This window comes from Pieris rapae, chromosome 15, assembly GCF_905147795.1.
Source record: "Pieris rapae chromosome 15, ilPieRapa1.1, whole genome shotgun sequence".
NCBI lineage: Eukaryota > Metazoa > Arthropoda > Insecta > Lepidoptera > Pieridae > Pieris > Pieris rapae.
Window position 1 is genome coordinate 1,502,462 of NC_059523.1, and position 17,868 is coordinate 1,520,329.

General features: G+C 31.3%; 2 protein-coding genes across 6 annotated transcripts in view; one reads left to right on the plus strand and one right to left on the minus strand.

Annotated features, from left to right (window-relative positions):
- Positions 1-902: 902 nt before the first annotated feature.
- LOC110995069 lies at positions 903-10,418 on the plus strand. Of its 2 annotated transcripts, none has more exons than XM_045631468.1 (3): positions 903-1,130; positions 9,826-10,014; positions 10,233-10,418. In XM_045631468.1, the coding sequence occupies exons 1-3, from the start codon at positions 1,016-1,018 to the stop codon at positions 10,364-10,366; spliced, it is 438 nt and encodes a 145-aa protein (XP_045487424.1). In that variant the 5' UTR covers positions 903-1,015; the 3' UTR covers positions 10,367-10,418. The 2 variants fall into 2 exon arrangements, with proteins under 2 accessions (XP_045487424.1, XP_022117733.1); XM_022262041.2 differs by lacking the exons at positions 9,826-10,014; positions 10,233-10,418 and adding exons at positions 7,168-7,356; positions 7,575-8,057 and having other exon boundaries at positions 905-1,130.
- Positions 10,419-11,775: 1,357 nt separating this feature from the next.
- LOC110995071 (synaptotagmin-7) overlaps positions 11,776-17,868 on the minus strand; it is a 249,537-nt gene continuing 243,444 nt past the window's right edge. For all 4 annotated transcript variants that reach the window (XM_045631353.1, XM_045631354.1, XM_045631356.1 and 1 more), the window contains one exon: positions 11,776-17,498. In XM_045631353.1, coding sequence (XP_045487309.1) covers positions 17,398-17,498 — 101 coding nt within the window. In that variant the 3' untranslated portion in view covers positions 11,776-17,397. The remainder of the gene's footprint in view (positions 17,499-17,868) is intronic.

Below are 17,868 nucleotides of genomic sequence, written 5' to 3' on the forward strand. Positions count from 1 at the left end.
TTACATTCTTTGCCTTAACAGTTGAAGAACTATTCTAACCAGAGCTATATCTGTGAATATTCTTGATATAACGAGTGTATATATATTGAACGTAATATTATTCGTGAGTAGGCACAGGCTTTGTTGCTGTCAAGTCAGAAGTCCCACCTTTGTGCAAAAAGGCTGGATCGAGCCTGAACCAGTCACTGCATCAGGTTTTGATATCTGCTGCTCAAGTCGATTGGGCTTCTCAGGTACAAGATGTGTAGCACCACTGCTCCTGTGATCAATGCCTATAGTAAATCGGGACAGATCTGCAAAATTGTTTCAGCTAGCGCTCCCAGCAACATTGTTTGCACTCGAAGAGCATTACATGTTTGTCGTTTGGCTTAAAAGGTGCTATGTGTTCTGAATAATGTAATTTGTACCTCCCGAGAAGTTACATCCCTATTCTTGTCGAGTCGAAATGTATGAATGTCAGAATCTAATAAAATGAAACCATAAATTATGGCGGGGGCTATTTTTACTTCCCAATTATGACTTGAATAACTTTTAATTAACGTCAAAGTACGTGCTAATAGAAAGTTACGCTTAGGGACTCTAGGGTATTGTCAATTTCTACGCATTCATTAACGTATATTAATAACTTTGGTTTTACTTAAGATTATATGATTAAATAGGTAGTATATCAATTTAAGATGGAAGAAGATTAATGTAAATGTTGTAACTCTTCACAAAAATACACTTATATGTAATCGGTTAGATAATAAACTTCTAGAAACATAAAAAACCATGTGTCATTCACACGATGCACGGATTTTGCAACAAAGCCAACCCTGAAACGTTGTAAAATAAAAATAATACCTGCAAACCGCCATTTTGCTAACATTCACTCCCCTCTTGATAGTTCCGAATAAAACCCAGCGAAAGGTGTTCGCGCAACTCAGTCGCCCAACACGGAGCTGTCAGACGAAAAGCGCGCGTAAATTTGACATATTACTTTTTTTTTGACGCGTGGCGCTCGTAAGGTTTTAAAATGAAGTACTTTGTTGTTTTGGCTGTTATCGCCTTGGCTTTTGCCGCTGAAGAGAAGAAAGAAGACGATGAATCAAAGACTTTCAAACGGCTGATCCCTGCTGATGTTTTGAGAGGTTCGTTATTTATTTATTTATTAAGTCTACATCATACATATTACGAAATCTACTGGTAATTTTTTAAGATCTAATATGTACGACAATATATTATGTAAACATAAGTTTTACTACACTAATATTACACAGATTAAATTAATTTGAGTAAAACTAGATTTTTTCGTTAAATTGAGTGAAAGTAAAAGTAAAATATAAATCTCTGGAAAGTTCATTGTCAAATGATTTATGCTATGTATAGGCACATTGAATAAGCTAATTTACATTAAAATATTCGTATGAATGTCATTAATTATTATATTAATTTAATTTAAATTAAGAAATTAATTTTAAAGAAAAAAAATTCTTTTTGCATTTTTTAATTTAATTTAAATTAATAAATGTCTTATTTAAATAAAAAAAATAAAATTGTCTATTTTTTGTTAATTTTCACATCTTTAGGTATATTTACGATAATTTGTTTTAAATTCAAATATTTAAAAACTAAAGAAAACATTTTTACGGCTTTATGGTTAACCATCTTCCAGACATATTTAGGTTTGATATTCAGAAACGAACTAACTAACTAACTAGTTAACTTACTTAAGTTTTTACTTTTACACTTAACGCTTCGTTTTCGAATCTTACGCTGAAAAGAAAAGGAAAGTGTCAACTAATCGTTAAATCAAAATATATGATTTAGTCAGCCCACTTGTATCAGTTCATAGACAATATCACTTAATGGAGAAATCTGGTTAATGATAATTAGTCTCTTGCGTGATACAATTGCTGTAATTAATATTGTAATAGACTATTTTAGCTCGTTACTTCTATTATTTGCATATTGCATACATTTCCGTGATGTTTTTATCCAGCCATTGTTAGTTTTAAACAGACTAAAATTTTTTGTTGATTTTCTGGCATAAATACGTCAAAAAATATTAAACGTAGTCTGTGCTTATAATTGCATAACACTGTTATATCAACGATTAAAAGTAAGTCTGGTTTGTGAACTAGATTTAATCCTGTTTACCAAACCAGTGTTACCAGTTATGTAAGTATAAAATTATCGATGTAATGGAGTTTAATTTAAACGGAAATCTTTTTAAATCTATTCCAAATTAAGGCTTTATAATTGATTCACATTTTATTTGACGAACCGAATTAATTTTAGTTTTGCTAGGAATCGAACCCAGGAGCTCCGCGTTACTAACGTTCGTTTAACCTTCATTCAACGTTTGGTCTTTAATTTGACATATAATATAAACTACAGGTTTTATCTTATTACTTAAATGATAAAAGAACAATACATTAAATAAATAAATAATCAAAAAGGTTTTAATTGAGCACTCATTCAAATAATTAACCCTTGATACTGGCCACGAATAATAAACAAATAACAACATGAGAAAAAAGTTTCAACTGTTTGAAAAAAAATCTAAATTTAAAATTTGGGTAGAATTGTGCTAGTGACGGGTTGTGGCGCTTGTCCAGAAACAAAGAAGTGGTAACGCGCTGTACTTTTTTATCTACCACAGATTAATGTATACTGTAATAATGATGGTCCTGTGTTGTAAAACTAGTATAAAAGTCTTAACACTATCATGATTAGTATATGTATATCTACATATTATATAAAAAATTAAATAAATTAAAATTCTGTTTGTACGATAAGATAAAACTAATAGAACGCAAAAAAAATTGTTTATGTTTTTATTAATTGTTAATGTCTTTTCGAATCAACTCAACCCATTCTAAATTAACCAATAAAATTTTAATTCTGTGATATAATAGAACACCACCTTGACACTGAATCGTTCAAACCACAAATTGTCAAGACCACGAACAAACAATAACCATTACAAATTAGATAAAAAGGTAAACGTAATAATTATACTTGAACTGGATGACTAAGTCGACAGCAGAACTCTGAGTAGAATTCTTCCGGAAAAGCGTCTTTATGGTGCATAGCAAAATATTCCATATTTTTGTTGCTACTAAAAATGTAGTTTAAATACAATTATTTTCAGGCGAAACAAGGTTGCAGCGCGCTATTTGATGTTCGTTTTTATAAGGCTTACTTTCTATTATAAGATTGATTTTACTGTTATAAATCACGAAAAGTGTTTTTTGGTTCCGTATCGGTCAATCTTTATTGCGCTTAAGTGATCCGATTTCCATTTCCGTCGGAAGTTGGTTTTGGGCTTCATGAGTAATACCGCCTTTTAAATATTGGTACGCTCTTCGTGAAGGACCCTGAGAAAATACATCAGTGGGCAGCTGGTTCCACGTAGTGGTGGTAAAAAATGTGCCTTAAGTCTCATATATGTCATTTATAAATAAAGGATTATATGGATACAACATTAAAGACAACACAATAGAAGGGAAAAGAAGAGTGGGCTGATGACTAAATAGAAATAGTAGGAAAAGACTGGCAGACTATTAGCAAATATGGTCAACTGAAAACGGTTGGAAGGCCTATACCCAAGCTTTGGCGATCTGAAGGCATCCGTTAGGTTTTAGTGGCCAGGGTTTCGAGTCTTACATCCCTGCTGGAGTAAAATACCGCAGGGATATGCGTAAAAGTATTTTCTGACGTTAAAAAAAAGTCCTATACCCAAGTGCGGTCACAGATTAACATTTTACTACAAATTTAGATGTCACAAACAATTTTAAATGGAAATGAAGGACAAATAAACAAAATAGGCCTTCAAAAACAATACAAAGCGAACCAAAAGTCAAAATCTAATACATTATTTTCATACAGGAGTCATAGGTCCGTCTGTAAATTACGTCAAAAAGTAATTGAACCAAATTCTGTTAAAACATTCGTTCAACGTATCTTTCGTCATCGGATGTTGCAAGCATGATGGGTAACCGCTTGGGAAATTATGTTGCATTGTTGATTTTTATTCTGTTACTGTAAATGGGAACAGAAATGTAATAGAGTCATTATTAAAAGCATGCAAGCAGTTTTTAAGGTAGTTCCATAATTTATAAATTTAGTTTAAACTATGATTTTTGATATTTAACTGGATGACTAATCTAAGTAAATAAAGTTTATAAGTTATCACAAGCAAATACACACTATTTACGGTTTTCTTAACTTACGTAGTAATGATAAAAATAATTTAAAATTTAAACAAAAAAATTAAAACAAATTTAAAAAGTTTGGTTCTTGTGGCAGTAACTTTGACGCCGGCAGATTCCCTCGCTGTATTGCGATACTTATTGAACGAGGAAAACACCAGCTCACCCATATATCAATTTTAATTTATATGTAGTTAGACATTTTTACCAGAATATATTAAAATTTAATTATAATTCTCCTTTAGAAACCTCAAATGCTATACTTATACCGTTATCTAAAAGGAAATGTTGTGAATGTAAAATCTGGTTTAACTTAGAAATTACTATGGTAACTTACAAAGCTTCTTGATTGATGTAAAACTGTGATCGATCGCTTAAAAAATAACAATTAAATTATATTTGTTAATTCACATAATTGCATTCACAAAGCATTGATATTTGTCATGCTTCCTGGTGTCCTTAATAGTAAAAGGTATATAGAATGAGTCACAATCTTGATAGCCTCGTGTTTTTCTAGAAACTGATTTAATGAAAGTATAATAACATGTGTTTGTTTGACAGATTTCGGATCGGTCTTGGCTTATTTGGTAAACCAGACTGATAAGAGTACCAAACTTTTTTTTCTTCTTACACTGTTAGTAAACATAAGAATTGGAAATTAGTTTATAAAACATATTTTTGTCTCTACTGCATCCTGTTTTGATTTTCTTAATATAATTCCAAATTGAGAATTACACTGTATTTTAAATCGTCGATACAACAAGCAAAATGCCTTACAAATAAAGTGGAGGGACAAACTAGGATTCCCTGTCGTGGGCAGCTAGTTTCTCCCATTTGTTATATTATTTAATATATTCTTTATAACAATTTTATAATTAAACTACTGTTGCACGAGTAGAAGCTCCATTTCAGCATGGGTTTAGAAGATGTTTTTTTTTTACTTTAGTAGTTAAAAGTATTTTTTATATTGATTTTTGAATAATTTGATTTGATTTTGCATGTGTAACCTACATAAAAATCTCAATTGTGTCAAATAAATTCTTAATTTTTAAATTTCGAATATTTTGTTAATTGATATTAGTTTTCCGAAAAAAATAAGTTTACGAACTACAGTATGTGTAACTAAACTCCCACACAAATAGGAAACAGTATAGTCGTAAATTAATTCGTATAATAATTATCATAATCCAGTACTTCACAAGCAGCTATTTAAAACTTAGTGACACCACAAAAAGAAGAATCCGTGATGGTCGTTAAAAATATATTATTGATATTAGATGGACTGAAAAGGCTAGCATAGAATTAAGAAAGAATTTGGTTTCTTTTTTAATTTAATATGTTGCCTTCGAGATCGATACACTATTCCAGCGGCCCAATTTTTATAGTAGGTGCAATTTGTTAGCCTCAAAATAGGCTTGGGCGATTCAACAGCGCAAAATTTAATCAATAATTAAAAAATCTTATGTTATATTTATCGATATCGCAATGCTCACTTATAAATCAGTTTCACTTACAGTAAAAGCGACGTTACGTAAGTAAAGAAAGTGTTCTAAATAGCAATACAACTGCAATACGTTCTGAATTTCCGATACATCGATATAATTTTACAGTAATCTAAGGTTTGTACAAAAAATATCGGATTTTAACCCTCAAAATAAAATATAACAATACATACATATACATTTGGGGGTTTTAATACCGAGCCAAATAGAATAGAAAATTTTAACAGTTATTAATTTATTTACAGATATATATAGTATATACTGAGATTTACTTTGTGTAACAATTTTCGCAATGCCTAATATATATGTAGCACCAACAAAAAACATTAAACGCAATCTCACTACGCAATATTTTATGTATTATGTATGATTGCTACACATCAAAATAAAGTTATTAATAATTTTTAAGTTAAACAGAAATCTGAAGACCAAATCATGTGTCAAATTTCAGTTGTTATTTAATCATAAACTAATTAAGGCGAATGCGAGACCTACTTGTTTTGCAACATGTGTGGACTCCAACCATTGTCGTTCACAAAACCTGATACTGTGTAATTGGTCACTTACCTCCCACATTGTTCCAAGTAGGTCAGCGGCATTATGGTGGGTTATGTTTCAGGCGATGATCCGATTACAACAGTCACAAAATAATGAGGGAAATCAGAAAGTTTTTGACATCATTCGAACCGAGTTATTAAAGTTTGCCCAGTACTACCAACCAGGCAGAAGATAAACCATTATTTATATGGAAATTGTATTCGTTTTTACAACAAACTTCCGAGCTAGATAATTCTCTGAATAAATTAAAAACTATTGTTAAACATACATTAAACTTATATTTTTTACGGATATTTAAATATAGAAAGTAAATAACGACAACTTTTAATTATCGATTATAAGTGCGTCTTTTAATGCAGTAATAAATTTAAATTAAATATTTAAGTGACTGTAGACGTAAAAGAGATTCTGTTGGTACAAAACTAAGCGAAAGTGTAAGCTTATTGAGTGGGTTAGTAAAGACGAAATATAACATGTTTGACCGTATAAATATTAAAAATAAATATATATATTAATAAAATTTATATCTTATAAAAATATTTAAAATATAAGTATTATCTAAAAATTTAACATTCCGTATTTAACTAAACATAGTAAATTACTATATTATTGACATTTCTGTCTTTAGTAATTGTTTGATCTTTAAAACTAGATCAGGGCCAACTTGTTTAGACTTAAAGCAGTACGTAAAATAGGCTTTTATATATAAAATAGGCTATTAATGATCTAATGATCAAAGTTTAGTTATACATAATATATTATACAAGCACGATCAATGGAGTATTTATACAAGATATATTTGTTGGTAAAATAAATAAATGTAACATTGATAGTTTGTAATGTAAGACGTTTTATTCGTATTATTTCAAGTCAATAATGTTAATAAATAATAATTATTGTTCTCTCAACAGATTTTCCCGGTCTCTGCTTCGCGTCAACCCGTTGCGCGACCGTCGAACCTGGTAACTCCTGGGACCTGGCTCCATTCTGTGGCCGCAGCAGCTGCGTCATCAGCGAAGACGAGCCCCCAAGGCTGTTGGAGCTTGTCGAGGACTGTGGACCTCTGCCATTGGCCAACCCCAAGTGCAAACTTGATACTGGTTCGTTTAAATTGAATATTGATCCTTAATCAAAAAACTTATATACTTTTGGAGATTCCAAGAAAAATATAAGGATTTGTCGAACATTGACGTGAGAAATTAATGTCGAAAAGTTCGATTATCGGTAACACAATTATTGCTTTGGATACAGGCGCATTTTTATTAATTAAATATTATAATTTTCAGTTTAAAACTGATTGAAATTTCTCCTTCCGCAGAAAAAACAAACAAGACAGCTCCATTCCCCGGCTGTTGTCCACAATTCACCTGCGAGGATGGCGTCAAATTAGAGTACCCTGAACTCCCAACTCCTCCCCCAGAAGAAAAGAAGGAGGACAAAAAGAGTGCCTAAATTAATACTTAGATAGGAACGCGGCAAAATTTCGTAAATTTTTTCGAAATTCGAAAATTAATTTAATAATTGACAAAAGCCCCCGCGTTAATACTGTCAACTGTCAATTCTGACATCCGTTCCTAATGCGTTTTAGAAACTTCAATTGAAAAAACTTTCCGCTTTCTAGTTTCTATGCACAATGAACAATTGAAATCCGGACACATCCTTTTCCTGTTCTTTCAGAACCATTAGTTTTATTTTTTAGAAGTTAATCGGCCTTTTTTTACTTGAATACCTGCCTGTTATAAGTGAATGTGATATTGATATTAATAGAAAAGTTATTCAATAAAAAATACAAAATTTCTAACACGGTGTTTTCTTTTCCTGAGACTTTTATTTTCACTAACAAAATGACAATTCTCTTAAGAACTTACTTATTATGCAAATTGACCTTCACCGTTCGATCGAATGTTAAATACACGCACATAGAAAGAAAGTCCATTGATGTTGTCGCAGATTCGATCCCCGGTGATGAGTGGCTCTAATATCTCAATAAACAACCATAAATAGCATGTCTAACACAAGGGTCTCATCAGTACCAATCTAGTGGATATTATGAAAAAGATACAGGGTGTAGATTTTTTCGAATTCTAATAAGAATTAGTAAAAAAGCCAATTTTCTTATTAAATCCTTATATAATTTATAACACTGCAGGGGTTGAGCTGATGGACCACCTGTAGAACATTTTTTTACAACTGATGACCCCATCTAACCTCTAGTTGCGTTGGATCGACGACTTTTTGGCTTTAATATACATTAGTGTAGACAATAAACGTTTTATTAGGTAAAATTGACTTTAGTTGATGATATTAATCTTGAAATTATTCATTCCATGTGATTGATTTCAATAATTTTCGCTTATAACATTAGTTTTCGACTTTATACATAGGGTAACTTCAGGTATCTTGACTAAGCCCTCGTCAAAGTCAAAGTTAAAAATCATTTATTCATATAGGTAATATAATGTACACTTATGAACGTCAAAAAAAAGGAAAAATACATTACATGAATCTAATCTTACATTTAATGCCAGTTCTCAAATCAAGGGCGTAGAACGGAATAGAAGAACTGGCAATAAACTCTCCGCCACTGTTTTTAATCGCCAAATTTTTTTTACACAATGTTTGTAAGGAGCTGCAACCATTACACCCTGTTTCATATGACATCTTGATAAAGAATAATAAAGTAAATCGTATGTGGAAAAAAGAAAGGTGGCACATAACTTGACAGATGATTAAATTCACATTTTTTCTCATATAAGGTCAGGATACCTTGATGAATCCTTTTAAATAAAAAACCCTTTAACTCAATATTTTATTTGAGAATAATGAATCGCATATAATTATACAGAATATATCATTATAATTGTCAACACTTACGTACTTGTATAATACGAACATTTATCTATACAAATATAAATAAAGTTTAATATTAAATAATATTCTAATTCACCGTGAGAAACGAAATATGCTAAAGGTATGTTCACATTATACTGAATTAAATTTCCGAGTAGATGATCCAGCCTTCGATCTAGTTACTGTTTAGAGAATTTAAATATGAAAAATGAAATGATTCAAGTGTGCAATATATTGTGCTTGTCACTGGCCAGGGCAAACAACATGATTTAAGGGAAAAAAATATTCGATATTTAGTTTTCCTGATGAGTAATTCTGACATCTTTGTACCAAGCTGGGCCCGCGGTATTCGCGCGTCAATATTAAATATTTTATACGAAAATGCGGACGCTTCAAGGCATAGTAAATTACTATATTATTGACATTTCTGTCTTTAGTAATTGTTTGATCTTTAAAACTAGATCAGGGCCAACTTGTTTAGACTTAAAGCAGTACGTAAAATAGGCTTTTATATATAAAATAGGCTATTAATTATCTAATGATCAAAGTTTAGTTATACATATATATTATACAAGCACGATCAATGGAGTATTTATACAAGCTATATTTGTTGGTAAAATAAATAAATGTAACATTGATAGTTTGTAATGTAAGACATTTTATTCGGATTATTTCAAGTCAATAATGTTAATAAATAATAATTATTGTTCTCTCAACAGATTTTCCCGGTCTCTGCTTCGCGTCAACTCGTTGCGCGACCGTCGAACCTGGTAACTCCTGGGACCTGGCTCCATTCTGTGGCCGCAGCAGCTGCGTCATCAGCGAAGACGAGCCCCCAAGGCTGTTGGAGCTTGTCGAGGACTGTGGACCTCTGCCATTGGCCAACCCCAAGTGCAAACTTGATACTGGTTCGTTTAAATTGAATATTGATCCTTAATTAAAACACTTATATACTTTTGGAGATTCCAAGAAAAATATAAGGATTTGTCGAACATTAACGTGAGAAATTAATGTCGAAAAGTTCGATTATCGGTAACAAAATTATTGCTTTGGATACAGGCGCATTTTTATTAATTAAATATTATAATTTTCAGTTTAAAACTGATTGAAATTTCTCCTTCCGCAGAAAAAACAAACAAGACAGCTCCATTCCCCGGCTGTTGTCCACAATTCACCTGCGAGGATGGCGTCAAATTAGAGTACCCTGAACTCCCAACTCCTCCCCCAGAAGAAAAGAAGGAGGACAAAAAGAGTGCCTAAATTAATACTTAGATAGGAACGCGGCAAAATTTCGTAAATTTTTTCGAAATTCTAAAATTAATTTAATAATTGACAAAAGCCCCCGCGTTAATACTGTCAACTGTCAATTCTGACATCCGTTCCTAATGCGTTTTAGAAACTTCAATTGAAAAAACATGATATGACATACATGAATCTAATCTTACATTTAATGCCAGTTCTCAAATCAAGGGCGTAGAACGGAATAGAAGAACTGGCAATAAACTCTCCGCCACTGTTTTTAATCGCCAAATTTTTTTTACACAATGTTTGTAAGGAGCTGCAACCATTACACCCTGTTTCATATGACATCTTGATAAAGAATAATAAAGTAAATCGTATGTGGAAAAAAGAAAGGTGGCACATAACTTGACAGATGATTAAATTCACATTTTTTCTCATATAAGGTCAGGATACCTTGATGAATCCTTTTAAATAAAAAACCCTTTAACTCAATATTTTATTTGAGAATAATGAATCGCATATAATTATACAGAATATATCATTATAATTGTCAACACTTACGTACTTGTATAATACGAACATTTATCTATACAAATATAAATAAAGTTTAATATTAAATAATATTCTAATTCACCGTGAGAAACGAAATATGCTAAAGGTATGTTCACATTATACTGAATTAAATTTCCGAGTAGATGATCCAGCCTTCGATCTAGTTACTGTTTAGAGAATTTAAATATGAAAAATGAAATGATTCAAGTGTGCAATATATTGTGCTTGTCACTGGCCAGGGCAAACAACATGATTTAAGGGAAAAAAATATTCGATATTTAGTTTTCCTGATGAGTAATTCTGACATCTTTGTACCAAGCTGGGCCCGCGGTATTCGCGCGTCAATATTAAATATTTTATACGAAAATGCGGACGCTTCAAGGCATATATAAAGTGCCGGTACTACTCTTAGTTTACACAAATGTAATACCGGCACTTTTAATAGTAAAACTGACATTTTAAAATATATATGGAGAGCCTAAACAGTGGCACTGTTTAGAGTTAAAAGGAATAGGTTCGAGCAGGAAAACCTGATTCATTTAGTGCATTTTTTTTTCATTAAAAAAAAATTAATGGCGCTACAATCTCTTTAGGTCTTGCCCTCAGATTTCATGATCATTTTCCAATCAAATAGGCAAGTAGGTAGCCTCCAGTGCCTGACACACATCGTCGACTTTTTGGGTCTAAGACATGTCGGTTTCCTCACGATATTTTCCTTCACTGTTCGAGCAAATGTTAAATGCGCACTTATAAAGAAAGTCCATTGGTGCACAGCCGGGGATCGAACGAATATGATCTCAGGTATGAGAGTCGCACGTTGAAGCCACTAGGCCAACACTGCTTTTTTATTCTTTTTATTAGCAACACTTTTACAGTATAATGCGTACAGACCATAAAAAATCTTCAAAGCGATTAACAGTCTATAAATACACTTTTAACATTGTCAACTATATCTAAACATTGATCTTACGATAAATTTAAATATAGTGTTAAAATCACAATTCTTCTAATATAACATTTAATATTAGTTGCGAACTCGTTTTAGAATAATAATCTGTGATAATGGCTTTTGTCACTAACTTCATAGATATTCAAAATAATATTTGTAATGGCTATGCGTGTTGAAAAAAACTTATTTTATTCTCTTTTTAAAAATGCAACTTTTTTTGTAATTGTTGCCAGTCAGTCGTGACTGCAGATGCGAAAGAAAGGGATGTTATAGATAAAATACTGTTTCCAGAATTAAAACGCCTATAATTATATTAGTAATCATTTTAAAATTAGCGTGCTTTTGTAACTATTACTAGTACAAGCACTTGTCACGAGTCATGGTCTGTAACTAATTAACCGCGTCTTGACAATGAAAACGTACTTTATACTACTTTCATAAAATATAATTTATTAAACACACAGCATTCAACATATTAATAAAGTTATACATACTTAACAATCAATAAACCAGCTTAACTAGTTAATTTTGTTGTAACTATGTCTCCAAGTATTCTATAAATTATCACAATACATATTAAACTAAAACGAGACCACAGATATTGCACAGAATAGACACCAAATGCAAACGACATTTTGAGCTGATTTTTCATGGTAAAGCGTCAAATGTCAAAAGGCGGTATCGAACAGCGCGCGAAATTTGACACGAGTGACAGTTTAACAAAAATGCTTTGTACAGAGCAAAAATGTCGATGAGAATACAAAAATAAGTGTATATAAGTAATCGAGATTTTCAATATTTGTTATAAAAATAATGTGTTATAAAGAAAAGAGATTTTAATGATATGTATTTACTAAATAGGTTTAAATCGGAATAAAAATATAATACACGACTACAGTTACCATAACTAAATATCAATCAGAATTATTTTCAGTATTCTATGCCTGGTTTTAATAATATTTTACTGCAAGTGCCAAGGCTCTCCAAAGCTACAAAAAGCTTTAAAAGAAATATATTTATTTAGCATTACTTTATGCATCAATAATGTATACTCAGGTCCTGATTATGCCAACCATTCCTTCTGGGTAAAATATGCCCAAATGAGAAACAGTTCAAAAATATTCATTTTAATATATATATAATTTTATTTATAAAATAATAACCTAACCTCTCATCCAATTCCAACATTGAGTATTCCACGGGATTCCAAATCAGCTAACTACGAGAGATCCGCCTATCAGGTTCAAGTAAATGCTAATCGCGCTTCAGGAGGCAATTTCTTCCATAGATACGTAGGTACTATAAATAATTATGGTAATCATAATCCATAATCTATGGTTCAAAATAATATGCATAAACAAAAGAGGTAGTGAATCCGGAAGTATGTCAATGACGTTTAAGATCTATATATGTACATTTAATTTAATTCCTCTCATTTTGACCTTTCAATTATACTTACACTAAAAATTCTATACGAGATATGCCCATGAAGTTATTTTGGCGCGAAGCAACTTCTTTATAACGCAAAAAGGTTTTAATAAGTTATTATTTAAAACGAAGGTGTTTTTTAGATTGGGAAACCAAGCTTTATACCTTCCGTGAACAGTTAATTATCTGTATTAATTAGTAATTAAAAAAATAGTAAGTGAAGAAATTAGTAACCAGTGGTTTCGTAATTCCGTCTGCCTCGTCACTATCGATTTTTTGAGTCTAAGGTCGGATTCTTCACAATATTGTCCTTCACTGTACGATTAAATGTGCACATAAAAATTACATATTCAGAGATGATAACCGTACGCTAAATCCACGAGCCACTGTTCAATTATATGAGACTATTTGACTGAATTAATACTAAGGGTTTATGAAATTTTGCAAAAACAGCATTATATAATCACTGTATGAGGAAAAGTGTGCGGAATCAGAACAACAAATAAAAATACTTTTTGCTTGTGTCGTTCTTAAGCTTAAGATTCGCTTTGGCCCCACTTTGCGAACATTGGGTTTGACTCATTGAGTGGTCTTGCAATTTTTACCATTTTTTATTATTTTTTGTTAAAATAAGTGCTTTCATGTGTCATATGTCATTCGACAAACCAGTTTGTTTGGTTTTACATTTATTTCGGTTCCCATTTCCTGCCACCAATAATTATATATAGTACGTTTAAAGTATTTATATTTAAAATATGATTAAGATTTGTTTTAAAGAAGTCCCTTCACACCGTTTTAAGCGATAGCATACATACACAAAAATAATCTCTCCCAAAATGCGTAGCAAAAATAATTCAAAAGCATTCTCTATACAGGAGCTCTCAAAACATGATAAACCCGACGGTAAAAAATATAGTACTTCAGTATGTACTACTTATTTAAACGATAGGGCTGTCCAAAAACAAAATGACGTTCATGTGTAATTTATTTGCCACAATATTGCCACAGACTAGGAGTATCATAGTAAAATTAGTGTAAAACAAAACAATAATAAATCCTATATTATAAGTCATGCAAATGTCTGTTTTATCGTCATTTGTAACAAAATAAAAAAATTATATTCTTTAAATAAAAAATAAATCCATCAAAACACTTTTTAGATCTTTGCCTCAGATTTATGAAGCTGTTTCATGATAATTTGTCAATATAACAGGCAAGTATGATCAGTCTCCTGTGCCTGACACACGCCATCGACTTTTTGGATCTAAGGCAAACCGGTTTCCTCATGATGTGTTCCAACCGAAGCCATGTTTCGAATCTACCTCAGGGTTGAGAGTTGCACGCTGCTCATCTTTTTTCACAAAAATACAGATCCTCATAAACACAAAAAATACAGATGCTGTACGAAAACAGTAATTAACTAATATAAATTGTTGACAACTTCATCCTTTTACGATTCATTGTCAAATGTAAATTGGACAGCCCTACGAACCTGAGCCAATCTAGTTCCCAAATATGCTTTCTGTTCTAGATTCAACCTAGTCATTGCGACTAATGTTGTCTTTATCTAAAATTATGTAATAGACAGAGATATAACTAGAAGGTGACGCAATAAGGCCCGTACTATCTAGAATAAGTCTACATTTTGTCGTTTTCAATAACATCTGGGTCTCGCCAATCTCAATAAAAAGGTTTTGATGTCTAAGTACTTTACGCTCCTGCCAAGTTTGTATGGAAATTGATTTCTTGCCCTTGCGATGACATTTTATAGACTTTGACTGATATATTATATGTAACGAGATTTCGTATCCATGATTATGATAGTTATTGAAAATGACGTCAACAATTTAGTTATTATTTGAAGCTCAATATTATTCACATTTTATTTCCACTGCAATCTAAAAAAATAAAAAAAAATAAATACTTAGCTACTAAGTCGATTTAAAAAGTATTTATTATAAAATTTTATATGGCAACATTATAACGCACTACAGATATCATAATTGCAGTGGATTTAAACTTGTTTTTACACAAATACTAATCTAACTATAACAACAATATTGTTATATTATTAATAATGCAAATTTATATTTTTTTTCTATTTTTGACACAAAAAAGTTTGAGTTTCTATTCGTGTAAGTGTCAAAATAGAAAAAAATATAAATTGTTTACTACTATAAAACTTTAGAAAATCCAAACATCAATGATTAAAATAACTTTAACAATAAAGAATCTCACTATTACTTTAATATTAACATTCCAAATAGTATTAATAAAATTATAAATCCTGTAATTAAAAATTAACATTACGGTAACTTACTACAAATCTACATTTCTATATTAAACCACATTTCTAAAGACTATTTGCAACGAATAAATAAATTGTCTGTGTTATCAAAACTTTAAGTATGATTTTGGTATTAATTTATTGAGGATATACAAAATATAATCAGTGCTGATTTATTTCTGTTTAATTAATACTAAAACATGAAAAAAATTGTGCGTGGAAACTCTCTACGCCGAAGAAGTGAAACTTTGTAACGTGTAAATGAAAAGGAAGCATACACTCTCGCTCTGTCTCTTTCTAGCCCCCATCTCAGGAGTGTTATACGTTTAACGCAACCTTGTTGGAAGTCAAATTAGAAGTTTCACTAAAACAGTTATTTAAAATTCAATATAAACTATTTATTTTTGTATCAAGTACAGTAAATTCTTATAATAAAATAGACATGGGCCATTAATTTATTGTAAAAAGTTCTGATAACACCGACTGTCAAACGGAACTGACATCGACGTTTCTACATAACATGACGAAACGTCAAAACTACTCATTTTGTGCGATACGAACTCGACTTTCATTTTACAATACCTACCGTAACAATAGACAATTCTAATTATAATTTAACATTGACTCAATTCAACTCTTATATTAAAACGTCAAATTTAGAGAAGAGTATGAAAGGTAAGGTATTAATCGATTTAAGTTAATAGTGTTGGGATAGCTTTCAAAAGTCTTGTGATGAAATCATTTTTGACAGCTGCCACATAATAACGCGAAATTGAAATGTCAATCGCTCTCAATTTGTCACGGGACTGTTTTCATATACATTAGTTTGTTGGTGATCTACGCAAGTCATAAATAATTTTGTCTCAAGCCCAGGGAGTAATATCATCACGTCATTGTATGTTTGTTAGAGTTTGGAACAATTAAACTTAAGTCGATTAATATGGGAGCCTTATATTTTATCGATTTGCTCTTCGAGTAAGATTAATAGACGTATATAGTGTATATTTAGAAATAATAACTGGATTTTTTACTAATTTTTTATTTAGTCGCCTTTGAGGGCTGACACAAATAAATCAAAGTAATGTAAAACTAATCTTAGTCAAAGATGCTTTTTTTGTTATTGTAGTTATATTTAAGCAATGTACAGACTATTTCTACTTATATACCAATTTATCGTAAAATATAAAACTCCACAAGGCATGATGCCTTCTCACGTAAAAGACTTGCGACGCGTTCGTTGAGGATTTCTAAAGTCTGCAAGATTAGTGTCATAGCAATGTAACGTTTAGTGCTCTGCGTCAAATAACTGAATTGACATATTACTACATTATTAGTGTTTGAGTATTGTGCTAGTCAGGGTTATTTAAATATACAGATACAATTCGGTTTTTCATATTTTAGTATAAATACTTTTTTCTAAAAAAATCTTATAAGATTAACGTGATTATACTAAAAATATTTATTATTCCATTTTTAAGCAACCCTGAAAATCACAGACTAGCAGTGATTGTATAGAACTGTTATTTGCGTAGCACAGCACTAGTGTCATGATCATGAAGATAATGTCTGAAATGGATGTGGCAACATATTTATGAAAATTGATAAAACATTAATACAAATAAAGCAATTTGTTCATGAAGGAAAATCTTGAAGGCAAACTTCAAACGACAATATCTAAAAATTAAAAACTAGATAGCGTAGCAATTCATGTACTCAGTTTATAGAAAAGGATATTAAAAATTTGGCACATCCATTCCGACATTGGAAATTCAAGAAGTGAAATTCATATTTAACCGTTCAGTCTTATGACGTTTTTTTTAAATTTTTAACAATTTATTCTGGTTTCAAGCGATGCCACTGCACTATGGTTTGTCGTGGCTTCGTGATCATATCCTGCCAATGTTTTGTTTCTGTCGCTCCAGAACCGTTTTTCCCTGAAAAATTTTTGCAATGACATTGTAAACAGTGCCTTCCGTAAATGCAACAAATAAAATTCTGATGAAAAGTGACTCAGTAGACGTTTTCATTAACCCCATGGAGACTTTTTGCCGAGACTTTTAATTATTTGTTATTATTAATATTTTCCTAAATAATTATGTATTTACATTGTATATTCGCGGATGGTTGGCGGACTCATGCAACTTCAATACAAAGAGTACTCTCTTGAGTTGTGATGCTGCTCATCATTCGCGATACTCCCTCGGTGTAACAAGCATCAAGACAGACGTGACAGTATTCAATCTACTCTTGCACTCTACCGGATGCACCAGCGGCTCGCCAGAGAGATGTGAAAACGTAATATGC

What these genes read in the sequence shown, in the direction of transcription:
- LOC110995069 (XM_045631468.1), top strand. Translation starts at nt 1,016, where the DNA reads ATGAAGTACTTTGTTGTTTTGGCTGTTATCGCCTTGGCTTTTGCCGCT. An exon ending in CCCTGCTGATGTTTTGAGAG is followed by an intron (nt 1,131 to 9,825) that starts GTTCGTTATTTA and finishes TTCTCTCAACAG; the next exon opens with ATTTTCCCGGTCTCTGCTTC. An exon ending in CAAGTGCAAACTTGATACTG is followed by an intron (nt 10,015 to 10,232) that starts GTTCGTTTAAAT and finishes CTCCTTCCGCAG; the next exon opens with AAAAAACAAACAAGACAGCT.